Source organism: Choristoneura fumiferana, chromosome 7, assembly GCF_025370935.1.
Source record: "Choristoneura fumiferana chromosome 7, NRCan_CFum_1, whole genome shotgun sequence".
NCBI lineage: Eukaryota > Metazoa > Arthropoda > Insecta > Lepidoptera > Tortricidae > Choristoneura > Choristoneura fumiferana.
In genome coordinates this window covers 2,172,328-2,190,659 of record NC_133478.1, presented here as the reverse complement: position 1 = coordinate 2,190,659, position 18,332 = coordinate 2,172,328, and the positions used below count along the sequence as shown (strand labels likewise).

At 36.7% G+C, this 18,332-nt stretch overlaps 1 protein-coding gene across 4 annotated transcripts in view; it reads left to right on the top strand.

Moving 5' to 3' along the window:
* slpr (mitogen-activated protein kinase kinase kinase slipper) overlaps positions 1-15,941 on the top strand; it is a 58,533-nt gene extending 42,592 nt beyond the window's left edge. For 2 of the 4 annotated variants that reach the window (XM_074089809.1, XM_074089808.1), the window contains 6 exons: positions 908-1,078; positions 1,815-1,967; positions 8,140-8,229; positions 8,953-9,088; positions 9,270-9,390; positions 10,480-15,941. In XM_074089809.1, coding sequence (XP_073945910.1) covers positions 908-1,078; positions 1,815-1,967; positions 8,140-8,229; positions 8,953-9,088; positions 9,270-9,390; positions 10,480-11,349 — 1,541 coding nt within the window. In that variant the 3' untranslated portion in view covers positions 11,350-15,941. Of the gene's footprint in view, positions 1-907; positions 1,079-1,814; positions 1,968-8,118; positions 8,230-8,952; positions 9,089-9,269; positions 9,391-10,479 lie in introns of all 4 variants that reach the window. The other 2 variants (XM_074089807.1, XM_074089806.1) reach the window with 1 other exon arrangement.
* Positions 15,942-18,332: the final 2,391 nt, after the last annotated feature.

Below are 18,332 nucleotides of genomic sequence, written 5' to 3'. Positions count from 1 at the left end.
TATTTTTTAATGGTGTCAACATCCCTATTATGCAACTGTGAAGCTATTTAAATGAATATTTGAATTAAGTAAGTTTAATAGACATCTAATAGTTATGAAATTGATAGCTGATAATTGTTCCTTAATAACTTGCGACATTATTGATAATCTTCGATTTAATGTCTAAATCATCGTGTGCTCTTACTGCCATTGACTTACACCCTTATTCATAAAACTTAACAAGCCTATGTTAACTAACAAATGCTTTGTCCCTTTCTAAAAAATACAAATGTCGAAGTGACAGATAAGTACAAACGAATTTTAGCGGCATTTTAACTAAAATAGGTTTGATTGTCGTTTATGAATAAGGGGGTTAGTAGTTAATCTAATCACATTACAACACCTGTATATAACGACGAATTTTGCTTCAAATTACCTTTACGCATCGACCACATGCAGCGACCGTGGTCACGATTTCTGCTCCTAACACCATCGGTAGCGGCTGTCATCAAACGCATGTGTCGATGCTGTTACATGATAATGTAACTATTACAATCCGACCAAGCTAAGTTTGCACCTCGTTGGAATGCGGCGTCCCGCCTGCTTCTCCGCTTACCTTCCCGCGATCGCCCTGTCGCGTCAGTACGGTTAGCATCTTTGTCGCTTTCGTCTCCTATTTGTTGAATTTTAATTTTTTTAACTGTTCTTGTTCTTCTTCTCGTGTCGATGGCTTCACTCGTTTAAAGTATTCGCGACCAGAAAGTAGCGGTGTGTATTGCCTGTACTGGGCGAGACCTCCGAGATGCAACGGACAAGGCAATAAACTGTTCTTGTTAAGACACGAGAGCGAGGTGCAAACTTAGCACGGCCGGGTTGTGAGTATCTAATCTGTGGTAATGTGATACCTGCAACACCGATTCCATTTCAGGCAAATTCAGCAAGATAAGGCTCCTGAAAAAGGACACGATCTCGTCGCCGCTGGACTTCCGGCACACGCTGACCGTGCGGCCGTCCGACGACGAGTCCAGCGTAAAGCAGCTCGTGGCCGTGGCCAAGGACACGCCGCCCGGCTCGCCGGCCATCATGCGCGCTATCGCCTGTAAGTCACGGGGATCATAGGGTTTATTGCCTGTAGGTGACAGGTACTACAGGGTTCATTGCCTGTAAGTCACAGGGAACACGGTTTATCGCTCGTTAGATACAAGGGCCACAGGCTGTATCCACCGTAAGCCACAAGGACCATAGGGTTTATCTTCCGTAAGCCACAAGGACCATAGGGTTTATCGCCCGTAAACCACAAGGACCATAGGGTTTATCGCCCGTAAGTTACAAGGGCCATAGGGTTTATCGTCCGTAAGCCACAAGGACCATAGGGTTATCGCCCGTAAGCAACAAGGGCCACAGGGTATCTTTCCTTAGGACTATGTTCTGGCAATAAAAATATTTGTATTTGTATTTTGTATTGCACGAAGTCACAGGGATCATAGGGTTTATCGCCTAGATCACTAGGTCTATCGCTCGTAAGTCGTAAAGATCACAGGGCGTATCGCCCGAAGTTACGGGGTACCACAGCGGTTATTGCTGTAGGTCACAGGGACCACAAGTTGTGTCGCCCGTAAGCCACAGGGACGACAGGGTCTATTGTCCGTAAGCCACTGGGTCAATTTTCATCTCCAGCCCGTAATAATTAAGCTTGAATTTATTAGCAGGTGTGTATCCGGGCTTCCTCATGACGTGTTCCTTCACCGAAAACGTTCAAAGTCTTGAACGTACCAATGTTCCTATTTTATCCGATCTCGTGTGACCTCTAGTAGCGTGAGTTGTCATGTTTCCAGTGCCAGCGGACGGCGTGAAGGGCAAGACGTGGGGCCCGTCGTCCGTGCACCAGAAGGCGCGCGGGCACCTCCCGCTGCCGGCGCTGGCGCGGCCGCGCGCCGGACAGCGCTTCAGCAGCTCGGCGCCCGACCTGCCGCCGCCCCCCCAAACAGGTACCCCCCGCCCCTCCGCCCCAACCACGCGACGACAAACGAAAAACGCGAAAGTCTAAATCCCAAGTGCGCCAGCCCAAAATGGAACTGTCCAAGAAACGTTCCGGCAGCCACGACGATCTACTCTACGAGAACACTAAGCCGAAAAACAAGTTTCCGCTCTGTCCGATTTTCACGTCCGCGGCCGACTTGCCCCACCATTACGAGACCGTTTTCGGGATAGAGACTAAAGATAAGCCCCAAGGGAAGCGGAAGGGGAGTCATGGGGAGGTCAAGAAGAATTTCTTTAAAGGGTTCAGGTCCAATAGCTTGGCTGGGTTGTTGGCCGTGGCGGGAAACTTGAGCTCAGAGACCACGGAGCTTCTGCGAGACGAGTAGCGACGGAGAGAATTTCATTTTCAAAAGTATGTTTTCTGTACGTTTTAGGTTCGTTTTAGACTCCCGTTTGTCAATTTTCTTTGTTTTAAGCGGTCCCACAGACTGTGGGATGTTGTACAAAAGTGTTGCCATAATCAAGACATATCAGTTTCTACTAATAACACATTCCTAAGCTAACATGCTAATTAAAATTAAATTCTGTCCCGTTGCTATTGTGTATTTCTCGCTGTATTGAACTTGTTTTTATTAGTTGAAAAAAAAAAAACAAACCGACTCTGAACCTTCGATTCGATCCGACTAACTTTAGTTATGTAAATAAAATCGCTAGTTGAACTTTCGAGGATTTGATAGTAGTTTTTAATTATTTTTAAGTTCATTGAAAATATAAAAAAAGACTTATTTGTTAGTTATAAAATTGTTAGGTTTAATCGTGAAACCAGTGTCTGTTTTTGGTTCAGATTTTTATCCAGTTGGTACATGTCCAAAAAAAATTTTTTTTGTTGTGCCTATTTTTTTACAAGTATGTATTAAACGAAGATAAGTTTGAGAACTTGGAAAACGTGACAACCGTAGTAAAAATATATGATCTGATCTCTACAATGATGAAGTCTACCAGTTTGTAATAACAGTTGATAATTGGTTGATTTAGACGTTAATTTGCGAAAGTTCATTATCAATGATTACAACCTTTTATCTCGTTAATTTACAGCGTTTTTGCGGAGTAGACAGATAAAATGTTGTAATTCATTAATAGTTGACGTTAATTTGGAAAAAGTGTGTTCTGCCCCCGTATGACAAAAGGCGGTATCTTGCAAAAGAAAACACATTAGAGTGAATACCATTTTTGTAGTTTAAGGCATTCTGCATCAGATGGTATAAATAACCCGAAAGTGTTTTCTTTTGCAAAATACTGCCTTTTGTTTTATGGGGGTGGTGTTTTAGTCATAAACTCATACATACACATAAACGTATTTGTTTAAAAAAAAATTTTTTTAAACAATCAATATATTATATTTTACATGTGCCGAGCTATGAAAATATAATGCAATGTTGTATCCATATTTTTGTACAAAAACTCAATCAAAACGAACCAATACATTTCGAATAGAATCTGAGAAACATACAAAAATGCATTTATCTCAATTTGTCAATGTTAGGTAGCCTAATTTTAAATCCTAGTATTAATTATTTATTAGGGTTACAATAAAAGACTTTTAAATTAAATTAATTCAGTTATAACGAATGTTTAGGATCTTGCCAAATTGTTATTGAAAATTGTGAACGACCATAGCTTAAGAAGCCGTAATAAGATGAAAAACTAAAAAAAATTGGCTATGTATACTACTACTATGGTCTTTTACAATCTTGTATACGATCGAAGTAGATCTAGAGTTTACCGTAGGTTTATTCTACTAGTCAACAAGTTTAAAATATTTCTAACTGCGAACCGGAATGGACATTCTGAATGGATCTTCACTTTGGACAGTGTAAAATGTCTAAAAATACCAGATGCCACATTAGCAATTCATAAAAAGTTTAAACATAGTAATGCGTTTAGTAATCTACACGCGGTGAATAGAAAATACATGGAAGAATGTTTTGAATAAAATTATACTATTTTTTTTCACAAAATTTGTGAAATCTTGCGCAGCAAAACGAAGTATTTTTAAAAATACTTCCAGGTTTTTTCCGTTTACTGTCGATACATAAACGTAAGTTAATTTTAACTCGGTACTCAGTTGTTACATATTTTAAATTATATTGACGTTTCAACGACATCATTCTTACGGTTACGCTTTTTTTTTTGTAAAATCACGTCGATTGCAGCGTATGTGGTCACAAGTTAATACACACCAGTGAATATAGCCGTTGTAATGCGACCTTTAATTAGAACCGTTTTTACAAAAAAAAACTCCGGTCACCTTTAGGTTTACTTCGTCTCCGATCTAGCAAAATTGCGTGACTGTAGAGTATTGTTTACTGTGATCGCTAAAGAACGTAACTGACCAGAGACAAAGCTGACTACATTTGTCGGTTAATTCCCGATTCGCCGGATTCTTGTTTCGTCCGATTCTTGCTTTTTTGTTGTTGCATAACTTCGATTGCCTAGTAATCGGTTTAGATTCATATTTTTAAGGAAATAAAATAATTTTCCAGGAAAAATACCACCTTAGGCCTCAATATCTAATATGATTAAAGGCACGACATTTCCATAGTTTTGTTAAAATGAAAAATTTCGACGAAACATGAATCCGGCGTATCGGGAACTAACCTATTTGTCCACTAGCAGAACCGGAGTACACCAGAGGCCTTAGGTCTTATTGTCCAATGCACTTGGAATCACAATCGTTTTCACTACTTCTTTCTGTCTAACGGTTTAGGATAAGGATAGAAAGAGACGGTAAATGCAATCGCTAGCGCCTACGAGTTAGGTAATACAGCCTCTGATTGCCAAACGCACGCTGACACTGACGCATGATGAAAGGGTTCTCTTTGTATCTTGAGGTCACCCCCACCCCACATCTTTACCACCCGTAACCGAATAAGACGTCGATGGCTCGTTGCGTGGATATGAAACATTTTATGATCAACTTGGCCGTTTCCGCGTCAATAAATCTGGGGAGACCATAAGGCAGCTCCACAGAACGAAAGCATAGGCACGTGCGTTAGACAATCCTGCTGTTATTAACGGTTTAGAGTAGAAAAACCGGTTTACGCCGATTCGCTCAGTTGATAATTTTCTGACAGCTTTGTCTCTGTGGTGACTTACATATGTTACTAAACTTTTGGCACGACAATTAACGCTACCTCTTTTCCCTTCGCTGCCAAGGAGTCTCACAGGACAACCTGCTTTATCCCTGTAAGTATTAAATATAATTGTGTTAAATTGATTCAGTTGGCCTAGCATAGTAGCATTGAACTCTATTTTTAATCGAGTAAAAATATTATATTGTGTAATAAGCGTTCTTGATAATTAATGGTAGAAAATATTATTCACTTGCTAAAAAAAGGAAATCACGGTCTGTTTTATTAGTTTTCTTTAAGTTTATCGCAAAAAAAAACGAAGAGTGGATATTTCAAAGAATATTTGACGTAAACGAATTTTGACGTTCAAAATCTGAAAAAAAATGGCCTAATTCACTTAGAAGGGAAAACATTTTTGAAAGGGATGGGATGTTCTATTATTGCAATAAAAGCTAGTATGCTAGGCCGTCTGGTATCATTTTGCGAAGCACCGCAGTAATAAATTGAAACGGTTCTTGCTTCTCCGCGAATATCGTTAACATCACAGTTACGGAGTAGCAATTAAATTTACTTGCATAACTATGTTAAAAATATTCTGAATAGGTTTGAATAGACCAAACTAAATTAGTGATTTTGAGCAGATTATTGGGTCAGGAATATAAAATATTTCAGATGTATTTAATGTGACAGTACAATGAGAAAAAATAAAGTACAAATTATATTTTTTTACGTGACACGGAAATAGAATTTTATTACTTTTTTAAATTATCGGTAGTTTGATTTGGTCTATTCCACTCTATTTGAATAACTTCGTCACAAAGAAAAACAATATCTCTACGGTTTTATAATTGTGACAGTGAAAGTGAACATTTCGTTAGTTGTCCGTGCTAGTGGCAAAACTATTTTAATTTATTTTATATATCGCGGGATATTGACTAAAATTAACCGAACGAGAAAAAAACGACAAATAAATTATAAGAAGTGGTTTTTGAAAGTTAGGTCAGTAACCCTAATTTTTTTTTACAACAACAACGTAAGCACTGGCAGAAAACTGTGATAATTTTTTTAAAAGTTATTTAAAAAAAGACATTTATTACTTGACAGAAGCGCCACTAGAACGGATAATTGAGACACTATAGTATTTAAGACTATTGTTCAAGTAGCTTTAGTTATGGAGTTGATTGTAAAAATTGTATGTTTCATTGTCTTTTTTATTTTGTGTGGAAATTTGTGCGATAAGTAGACATATTTCTAGACCAGTTTGTATTGTTTATATGTTTTAATATCAGTTTGACATGTTTTTTTTTTGTAAATTGTAAGCATTTGGTTGCTTTCAGCCGTGTTTTTATTTTAGTTAAGTGCTATGCATGCTTAGCAGTTCATAGTGTATGCTATATACCGTACGTTTTAAGTCATATAATTATATATGTATTCGTCGTACTTACTTATTTGTTAGTTATCGCTTGGTATCACCACATCTGGCACGCTTTCAAATGTTTACAATAATTTGAACTCCGTTATGTATTGGAAGTCGATGTGATGAAGAAAAAAAATGGCCGATACAATTTTTTTTATTGGTTCTACAAGCATGCTGGTGTAAGTATTTTTTTTACAAAAAATTTTTGTTTTTTACTCGCATGGGCTTCCAAAAGAGTAGTTTATCAATCTGTATAATACAATCTGACCCCTGTAACCGTGTAACGAACGACCCTGTCAATGGTGGTGGACTAGTATTAAAAAATGAGGCTCAGTTGTAAAAAAAAATGTTGTTATCTCAGCAGAGCGTAACAGAACTAAAGTAGCTCTGCCAATGTGAAACTCTCTGGTGATCTGGTTCTTTTATCTCTTTTTTTATATATTAAATAAACCTTTTCCATGAAATCGAATCTGGTGTATTTTTTTAACATGGGCATACTAATCATTCGGACTAACACACCCCTTAACAGTTTTAAAACGAGCCGTAGTCTAAAAAATATTAAAAATAAAAAAAAAACATGGTGTTGGGTGGAAAAAAATATTTAAATACGCTTACGCTTTCTCACTTCGGCTCTAATGACAGTAAGAGAGGGTTAAAAAATAACTTTTTTTAAACGGATGAAAAGTGCTATTATTAAGTTTTGCACATGTAAGTATGATTTCTTATTTGTTCACCTTGCTTTTTAAGTTTTTAGAATGAACTGTTTGGCATGTGTAGTACCTATGTTATGATTATGATTGTTTTTAATGCATGTGTTTACACAAAAAAATATTCAGAAAAGATTTGACCGTTTAGGATCACCTACTTTAAGGGTAGTTATTGTATTAAAAACGTTCAAATTGATTTCTGAATTTGCTTTTTTAACTTGTACCTACTTGTTTTTTTTTATTGTTTTGAAATAGCTGTTTTTTTAGTTATAGATACATGTCCATTTCTATCTTAATGTTTTACAATCGTACATCATTTCACTGTTTTTATTACACACTACCAGTTCCAGTGAATGTTTGCCTTTAAAAAACGTTCAAAAATTTGTCTCAGGGAAAAATATATTTCCTTCTTAAAAAAAAATACTTAAATGAATTATTTTTATATCAATAGTACTATTAAAGTAAACCTTCATGAAACTTGTAGTGCCTGAAAAGATGCCCTAGAAGCCATTGTCCTCTGATTGTTTTCAAAAGTAATTCATTTCTCAATTTAAAAACGACTCCTCAGCTAAAACAATTGTGAGTTCGTCCTAGAACGACCTTTTTTACATCTTAAATAAGTTTTAAGAATATCATTTTTATTACAAGCTTTTTTCTTGCTGACTATACTTGCATTGTTATCCAACCTGCATATGTATAACAAAATTCAAACCAATCCGAACACTAGGTGTGAGTCAAAATTAGCTTGCAAGATATGCAGCAAACAAATAATACGAGGCGAAGTTAAAGAAAAGCTTGTAATAAAAACACTAATCAATTAGTTAACATTGCTTCTACGCATCTCTTCCATGGTATGGTTAGCTCGCACGTATAGTAACTAACTGCCTATGTTTCATTCACATAGGTTGTTTTGTTCCTTACGCAGACTTCAGTCCAGAGGAATGGGGCCCTGAGTACCCGCTTAGCACGTCATCTAGGTACACTATACCTATGCCGACGTTATATAGCACGGAAGGTGAGTTCAAAAATTCATATTCCTTTGCTGAGAATTTAAACTATCATAGAAAACTCTACTAAGATTTTTTTGAACGAAGTAGGTTTGACTACACAATTTTTTTGCTTAAACAGTTTTTATTGAGTATTGAACGTTTGTAACGAATAATATTGCTCCAAGTCTTCAGTTTGAAAGAAAGAAAGAGAGATTTATTTTGGCTCCATAAGTACAAAGTAGTAGTAGGATCCGTAAGTAGGTGTTTGGGTATTGGAATGATGCGTTATTTTTGTTACAAATTAACCAAATACATTCCATCTGAATAGGCTCTATGACGCCACCAACAATTCGCATACTTTTTATTAGCTGTCAAAATGCGATTTCTCCATAGATTTCGTGTGATAATGGTGAACTGTGACGTCACTTGTTAACCAACATGATTTAATTATATATTTATTTCAAAGCTACTGTCAATCAAATTTTACAATTTTAAATTAATCTGTTGTCTGTTGCTGCTGTGAAATACTGTGTCTTAGAATTATTTGGTAGAAAGAGAAAGCGAAACAACTCAAAATAATAGTTTTTAATTTCCATAAATTTATACAAGCTCTATTTTATTACAGTGTTCATTTTGAGTTGGTACGCTTTTTGCCTAGTTGTGAGATTTAAGACAAAAGAAAAATAGTTGTTTCTTAAAGATTTTTTGCTACACGTTCTTGCTGTATTTAGAAACCCTGCAATTTTCAGGCTACAAGTTCAAGAAGCCGAGTATAATCGAGCTGGTTTTGTACAATATGGCGGCTTTGCTGGGCGGCGTGGCTGCGGGGTATGACGTCAGAGTCTCCAACGTCAGCCCCTTGCATCCGACGCTGCAGCCACATAGGTATGTCGCCAACACTACGCCACATGATTGGGCACTGTCATTTTCAAATAGCATATCCAAATGAGGGTAGAAAGTAATAGTGAATCAATGAGCTGACAATCGACATCTTAATAACTCTGTAGTCTTTGACAATCCATGTTACGTTGTTGATTATTAAGCATGAGTAACCATGTTGTTTCAGGCCGGATCTGGAGCCCGAGCCGCTCGGCGCCGCCTACGATGGCTTCGGCTTCGCGCACAACACGTACCACGGGCCCACGAGGCACCTGCGCGCGCCACTCAATGCCATCACGGGCTCGCCGGTCAGTCAACATTTTTTTTTTTACATATATTGGGAGGGTGCGAAGTACTAGGTGGGGGTGATGAAATCTATCGCAGCGCTCATGGTAACCAAAAGTAGAAATAGTTCTGGCTCTGTCATCTTGTCATACTCATATGAATCTGTCATTAACAAAGCAATTTGTATGGACTTTAACTACCTAATTTTAGTAATAGATGTTTGTGTTATGATGCGAGCTTGAATTATTGAACACTGTCCCTGTTTTGTTCTTAATTCCTCTACATCATGGACATGTCCAGCAACAATTTTTCTTATGAAACGGTTTGTGGTTGAAATTTTATATTGAGTGATACTCACAAAACCGGTCTTCAAAATGATACTCATTTTGATCTGAAATCGATATTTAATTTCTTACTAGCGATATAAGAACAATTATATAATTTTACTATTATTTAAGGAAACCAATAAGATAGCTTTATCTTTTCGTTTTACAGTAAAAGTACAACTAAACATGAAGTAAACAAACCCTGACATAACGAAAATAAAACACACTTTTTGAATAAATTTTACTTACCTCATTTAATTTTAATGACCAAAAATGAATTCACAACCTTTTGTCCACCCAAATCACGGTATCACAGTAATTTTGTATTATAAATTAATACGTTATAAGTTTGATTTTTGTCACAATGTCGCGATGAAATTTCAAAACGTCAGAGCATCAGAGCCAAAAAAGTTGCGGACGCTAGGTGGCGCTGATGTCGTGCACAGAGCCAATAGTAGCTCATCGTTGTCATCATCATCAACCCAGCCTATGTATGTCGCACTGTTGGCCACAGGCCTTAACTCAAATTGAGAGGGCTTGGAGCATAGTTCGCACACACCATTGAATTGCTTGGTCTGCTCACGAAGTTTTCCTTCACCATGAAGCTCGTAGTCAATTTCGACAGTTTTGACTACTATGCACCACTATCTGATCGTATTAATGTTTTCATACTTATGGTTTAACTACCCGTCTTTGTAGACTAATTGCTTTGCACCTTCAATGCTATTGTTTCGTTTAAAATCACGCTGAAACACGCCCACGATAAAAATAATCTTTTACTTCCAGATGTCAAGTCTACAAGCAGATGAGCAGAAACCAATCCGGTTCACCGACTCTCCGACACACAACGCTCATCCGTCGTACTCTTCAGGGTACGGGCACTCCGCACAACCCCTATCAGGCACATCAGGCCTCGGCACCAACTACACCTCTACCACGCAACCCCCCACCCCCTCCCCTAGACGTACCTCGTCCGCCACCTCGGACCATCTAGCAGACCTATACCATAATTACCGAGAAAACTTCCAACCGTCATCCTCACAAGACAACTTCTACTACAGAACAGTCGAGTCCTACGGCTACGATAGAACGGCAGATTATGTCGTCAAACACCCATACTTCCCTTACGACGAGAGCTCGTACGAGTATAAAGAACCCACCCCTGATTACAGACCGTCACCGCAGTTTCTGACACACAGACGAACACCTTCAAATTCATCCGCGACAAACTCGCATGCTGAAGAATTCTCACCTTCCCGCCAATACAGAAGCGACAAATACAGCAAAGAGAGGAGCGAATACAGAACACCTATAACGGAATATCCTAGGAAATCGACGGATTACTCGCTTCCTAGAGATTATTATAGGCAAGAGACGCAGGCTGAGATAGAGCGGCCAGCCAATTTGGGTTTGGAGCTGGCTCCAACTAAACTGCGATCGAGTTTGAAGAAATATAATAAGAAGTCCAGTGCTTCAGGGGGTAGTTCGGGGGGCGGGACTCCCACTAACCCGACTCCCCCTGACAGTTTGACGAGTGAGACTGACAGTTCGTACGTGTCCGCTAGGGATGCTTCTACAGGGTCCCAGTCCCGTGTGAGATTCAGTCCGGAATCCCTGACGGGCGCCGGCGAGCGCCGCCCCTCGCGACAGTCGTAGCGAAGGCTCAAAAAGTTCGACGACTACCTGGTCTGACTGTACATAATTACATACGCTTGCCGGTAGCGTGGAACGCTTGCTTTTTAGCAAATTCATTAGGCAACTTTAGTGTCGTAATTGATATTAACGCCATCTGTCGGCTGGCACGTGGTATTTGAATGAGGTTTCGTAATTATGGTTGTTGCTTCGCGTTTTTATCGAGTAGTATTTCATCTACTTTGTCACGTTGTGTATGTCGCGGTACGTCATCAATAGATGTCGCTGTGTGCTGCGTGGATTTACGTGTATTTAAAGTTCAAGTTTATGCTCGGAGAAGTGTCGGATATTGAATATCTAACTACAGTTTCAACGTAAAACCATTGTATAGTAAGTGATTTGTCTATAACCCTTGATTAAGCTAAAATATTTATTCTAATTCGGTCGAAACTATTGCAAAATTGACGGTGGTGACATCTATTTTATTCAAAACGATTTAATTAATTATCAAATCAAAACCCATGTTTTTTTTGGGTAGTCGTCAATTGAATAGTGACCTTCAAAATTCTGTGCAAGTATAAGGTTCAATATGAAATACACATGTTTAATAGAACCTTTTAAGCCCTCGGGCTCATGAGCCTTGTAAAAATGCAATTGTGTTCATTAATTAGTTAAGCTGTACATTTGTATGATACTGCGTCGGTTTGCTCGCGAGAGATTACAGTGCCTGGATTATTAAATCGATTTAGTTGCATTTGTCGATGATAGATGGCAGCACAGGAAATCGATAGTCAAGCTTTTTTACATAAATGATTAAATAAGGCTGCACTTTGAGGTGGTCCAAATACATTCCTTAGTTGCTATTTTCTATGACTAATTGGAACTAAGTAACGAATTTAGTTGGAATTCACATTCAAGTTATTCTAAGTGCAGCGTTAGGTTTTTATTTAAAATATTGTGTCACTGGAACAAAAATTACACTCTAAAAAAACCAACATCCGCTAATTCGAACAGTTCGGTGACGAATTTGCTGAGAATCCAGTGTTAAAAAAAATAATGAATAACTAATTCCAGTGTTAAAAAATCATAACGTTTTTGGACGGAGTTCGTTGAATTTGGTGATAATATTTTTTATTATTTGTTTAATGTTATTACTTAAGTAGATTTCAGGCAACTCTCAAATACTAATAACAATAATACAAATATAGCATTTTTTTACATAGTTGACAATATATTAGTTATTGTTACACCTGAGACTTAAACGCAACAATTATCGGCGTTCCGACTACCTTGTAGCGGCCGATTATATGTAGTGCCACCAGAGTTGAGGTTACGTACCCAATAACATGTTCGTCATATAATGACAGAGGAATTCAATTCATTCATTCTCTTCATGTAGCTGTTTGTGTAATTATTCACTTGAACTCTCGTGGCACTACCCTATACTTGATTTTGTTTTTGTACTGACACCTTATCACTTCGAGGTGCAGTGTCGTCAAAACAAAAACAAAATCAATTGCGGGTAATTCGAAAAACTCGCGCGGCTAAACGCATATGATACCCTATTGTTGTCCACTCATGACCAGCCACTACAATGTGGTCGAAACGTAGAGATAATTTTTAAGAATAAGTTCCAGGTTAATAATAAAATAACTTTTTTGTGAAAATCGCGAAAGCTATACAAGGTGGTCCCTCATCTTGAGCTAATTTAGTTCTACAACTTTTGAAAATAACTTGTATTATGATTTTTATTATAGTTTAAAGTTTATTTAGCCAAGCAATGTATTGCGAAATCCGTCATTTTGTTGCGTGACAGGCGATGTCATTTAGGCTAATTGGATGCCGTACATTGAAAATACCATTTAATTTGTTTGGAATAAACATAATGATAAAATTACTTAATTTTTGAAAGTTGCAGAACTAAAGTAGTTCCATTTGAGTAGCAGAACCTGTGTTTTAATTTTATGCTCAGTAATAACTAAAGGAACAAAAAGGCACAAACGAAAAAAAATGTACAAATTGTAAATATGAACTGCAGCTGTCCGACCCGGGAATAATTTTATTTTGTTGCGGTGCTGATGCACTAGGATGTATTATTCGTTATTTTTATTTAAACTATAATAGTACAAATATATTTTTAAGAGAACTACGAACGAATTGAATAGAAATTATTTACTTTCGACATTACGGTAACTAAAAAATCTTTAGTGAGAGAGCAGAGTGAGAAAACTTTTTTCGAAATTTTAGCAAGTAACACCATCTACGAATAGCAAAACATACTATTAGAAACTCGTTTTATCATCTTCTATTCTATACAATACGGAACAAGGATTTTCGCCAGTTTCTCTCACTCTGCTTGTAAATTGCAAATTTTGTACAAATCAATTAGATTATTTTCTATTAAAATATCAGTAGTTCTAGGCATAGTGAAATCAGTTTTGTATTCCACAATATTATTTAGGTGAAAAAAAACTAGTCGGAGTTTTTGCAAAATATAAATGACGTAATTATGCAAACAGGAACCAACCCACACCTCCCCCCAAAGTTTAGATTAGTATGCAACAAGTTACTAAAATGCACCTTCTATCAACTCGATAGAGTGCATTTTAGTAACTTGTTTCAATTTTGGGGGGAGGTGTGGGTTAGTTACTGTTTGCAGAACTACGTCCAAATGTACCCCTAATACTGCATAACTATATCGTGGATGATATTGTATTCGATATTACGCTTTCTGTACTCGATAACACTGGTTTACTTTAAAATCTTGGTTAAAAATTGGCCACGACTAAACCGAAAAATCAATAAAGTAAGGAAATAGTACAAACTCCCCGCACCGTTAGTCTTTTGTTTCGCTGGTAACGAAATATTATATTCCTAATGTTATGGCCAAGCATAATAAAATGAAACAGTACAATAAAAATGGGGGAGCATTTTGTATATTATTCTGGCGTTAACACTGCATGTGCACCATAGCGAAAATAAACGAAGTCCCATAAACCTAACTGTGGATCTGTTTTTAAAGTCAAGGGTGAAATGGAAAATTGTAAAAATAACGACGTGTTAAATTTGAAATTCAGAAACTTCACGCTGTAATGAAATGACCACTTACTTTAATAATTGAATCCCGATTTGATTATAGGATGCAGTGTTTAATTATCAATAGCTCCATCTGTTATGAAAGTAAAGTAACTAATGCCCGAGTCTCCATTTTAGTTTGAAGCAGTGCTAGCGCCATCTACAATGCGCTTTGCTTACCCCCTGTTACTTTTGCTGTCGTATCAGAGGCTTCACAGAACGGGTTTTTCAAAAATTAGTAGCACGTTATTGGCATCACTAACTTTAAGAATTGTACGTATATCAAATTTAAATGTAAACCTAGCTTTGATATTTTAGCGAAAACCAGTGCCTAATTATGGAGGGTTTATGAGATTACGCGTATGGAGGGATTCGTGGACATCAGAGAGAGACGTGGGGTTCTGTTTATTTATAATGTAAACAAAAAGTAACTTGTGTCTTTTGCAAGTAAAAGTAGTCATTTTCCTGCGAGAGGCTCAAGAATGCTCGCACTCTTTCATGTTTTCTTTATACCCGCGTATATTAATGTCGTGCCATAAATGGTAGTAAGTGGTGATTCTTGCTTAAGAGTGGCACGCTATGCTTCTCGCTCTAAAAAATCGATGCGTCTTTCTCCGGTGGACGGTCCAGATGGACAGTGAATAGTAAGGCTTTATTTTCTCATCGAGGGTGGCCATGGCCAGTAGTTATACGGACTGGAAAAATGTTGTGATTATTTATTCGTTTGCATTTTATTTCTTGTGCAATAATTGAAATTGTTTTGCGTCCATTTTATGTTTATTTTGACATGTTATTTATAAAACGGAAATCGTGAATGTAGCAGTATTTCTTGCAGTATTCGAGATTCATTACCAATATATTTTATATAAATATTGGATTTTCTATATAATTACTTATGTATATTGTATTGTACTATAGTGTATAATTTGTTTAAGTTGACTTAAACCAGTGCCAATCCGATGTTCAATGTAAAACAGGCTATTCATGGTCAGACAATAAAGAGGAACGCAAATACATGTCGTTGAATTGACTATTTATATCTTTTATCACGTTCTAGCATGTATCTGCGTCCCTGTCAGACCGCGATTAGTAGGCATTATCTTTATCTTGTTTCCAAACTTGTTTCTAGTACAAGCCAAATCCTAACCAAATTATTATAAGAATCTCTTTATAATAAGTTTCAGATACTGGAGTCACAAATTATTTTCAAATTACGAAAATGAATTTATTTTAGTTTTTTTAACACACTTGTAAATATATATATTTAATTAAATATTGTATGTATTACTGATGGCACGATTACTTAAAAATACTCTAGTCTTGAAAAATATATTTAATTTTAACTGGCTTGTATGTATTTGAGGACGATTGTGTAGACATACTTCGGGCATTCCAAATTCGTGTGAACATTCCATGTCGTTTGGGGAGAAGTGCTCAGTTACATAAGTTGGGCGGGAGGCGGATCAGTGTGCCAATAACAAAAAGAAAAATGCCTTAAGTACGTTGAAATAAATTGACAAATAAAACTAGAATAAGCTTTTCGCGATGTTTTGTTATTTGCGCCTAGTGCGCCTACATCCTGTTCCTTATTCCGTCGTCCTTTTCTACTGATCGAAAGCTTGGAATGGTGCCAGTGGATTGGCATTGGCAGTGGAGTGAATACGGAGGGGATTCACAATAGTTTTTCTTATTTCTCAAGATTTGACCCTTCCAGAGATTTTAAATGAAAAGTTTGTGCAAAAAGCAACAATTCTAAGAAACGACCAATAATTTTTTTTTTTGCAAAATTAAGCTTTTTAGTTGATTTGAAACACTTATAAAGTTAAAGTCGATTGAGTTTGAAAATAAGTGACGTCATTGCTAGGTATTATCGTATTATCATACAAAATTTACGAGTCTTATTTCGACAGCTCATTAAAGTACCTACGTCTTCCTTATTTCTATCTATTGTTAAGGTTGCCTGGAAGAGATATCTCTGAAGCAATAAGGCCGCCTATTGCTTACCTTGGAAAATCTCTGTGTATGTGTTGGTGTGCAATTAAGAGTTATTGTTTTGTATTATTAAACGATTGGTGGCATCATTACCCTATTCAAACTCATTTGTCATCATTTCAATTCAAATTTAGGAAAAGTGGCTCCATCAATTTTTTGATGATTCTGCCAGTGTCGAGGTTGACAGAGACACGGTGGGTAGGTGGACGACTTGTTTGATAATCAGCCAGTTTTCGGTGGGATAACTACCAGCTACTATCTGAAATGAGGATACGATACACTAGGTTGAACTAAACAATAAATACATGAAATAATTAGATGATGAGATACAGTAAGCTAAGATATGACAGTTTACTACAGGTAGTAAAACATTGAAACAAGAATGAACATAAAAAAAAAAAAAAAAAAAGTACATTTATAATTTTATTTTATTTTTAGTCAAAAATTTGTCTAAAATTTCACAAAATGGAGAGAACACTAAAGTTAGGAGAAAATTAATATTAATAGGACGAATAACATCACGAGGGAGGATACTATATAAAGGAACAGATATTTTTGTACATTCTAAAAACATATGCTCCAGAGTTCCATCAGCCAAACCACATTCACAGATGGCATTGTCCCTTATTCGAAGCTTTGCTAAAAATACAGGAGAACAAAAATGACCCAGTCTTAACCTAATAATGATGGAGGTATTTAACTTTGAAAATTCTCTATTAATAAAAAACCATGGTCTCGTAGGAATAGATGATTGAAGGTTTCCAAAATGTCTTCCCTTAATTAGCCGAGATGATTGCCACAAATCATTCCAAACTTCAAACATTTGAGGTTTCACAAGGGCCTTAATGTCACGGCTAAAGCATTCATTGTAGTCAGACAACCTAGATGAATTGCTTGTCTAGCACACAAATCAGCTATCTCATTATCCACAATACCACAGTGACTCGGAATCCACGCAATAACAACTTCAAGATTGGCTAGATGACAATCACGAAGAGCATCTTTGATTTTTAGCGTCAAATAAAAGTTATCTCTAGAGTGAAAAGGAAAAGCCACCAAATCTTGTAAACAACTTAACGAATCAGACAGGATTATAGTTTTATTAAGGTTATGAGATTTAATGTAAGATACAGCTTCATATAAAGCCACCGCTTCACCAGAAAAAATTGAACAATGAGGAGGGCTTTTAAAATTTAGAATAATTTTAAATTTGGGAATCCAAACAGCTGACCCTACAAAATCAACATTAGATATTTTTGAGGAGTCCGTGAATATTCTTAGCCAGTTCTTAAATTTACTATTCATAATTTCAAGAAATTCCGAGTTGGCACTCGGAGATTTTTTATGAATTCCTAAATCAAAGATAACATTTGGTTGGAAAATTAAACTGTCGTAATCAAAACAAAAAATTGGGTTTTTACACAACTTAAATGTAGGAATATGGGCATACTTTTTATAAGATTTAACAAGGGGAGGGAGAGCTTTATTCACCCAATATCTAGAGGAAGAAGAGAGTTCTGCCAATTTTTTACATTTAGCCATCAATGGATGAGAAAGATATTGAGATATGTTTAGAAAAAACCTGTCCGCTAAATACTGACGACGAAGAAATAAAGGAGGATCAACACATTCAACCTGTAATGCATTTATAGGGGATGACTTCATAGCACCAGATATTATGCGCAGGCACCTAGACTGAATTCGATCCAGTTTTGCCAACGACAGTTTACTACAAGGTTCTAAAACAAAACAGGCGTAATCAAAATGACTGCGAACTATTGCGTTATAAAGGATTTTTTGAGTGTAAGGATGAGCTCCCCATCTCACACCAGATAGAGAGCGAAGGACGTTTATACTTTTCTCACATTTATTAATAATATAATTCAAGTGATAAACCCCTGAAAGTTTAGAATCTAAGTGAACCCCTAAAAATTTTACTT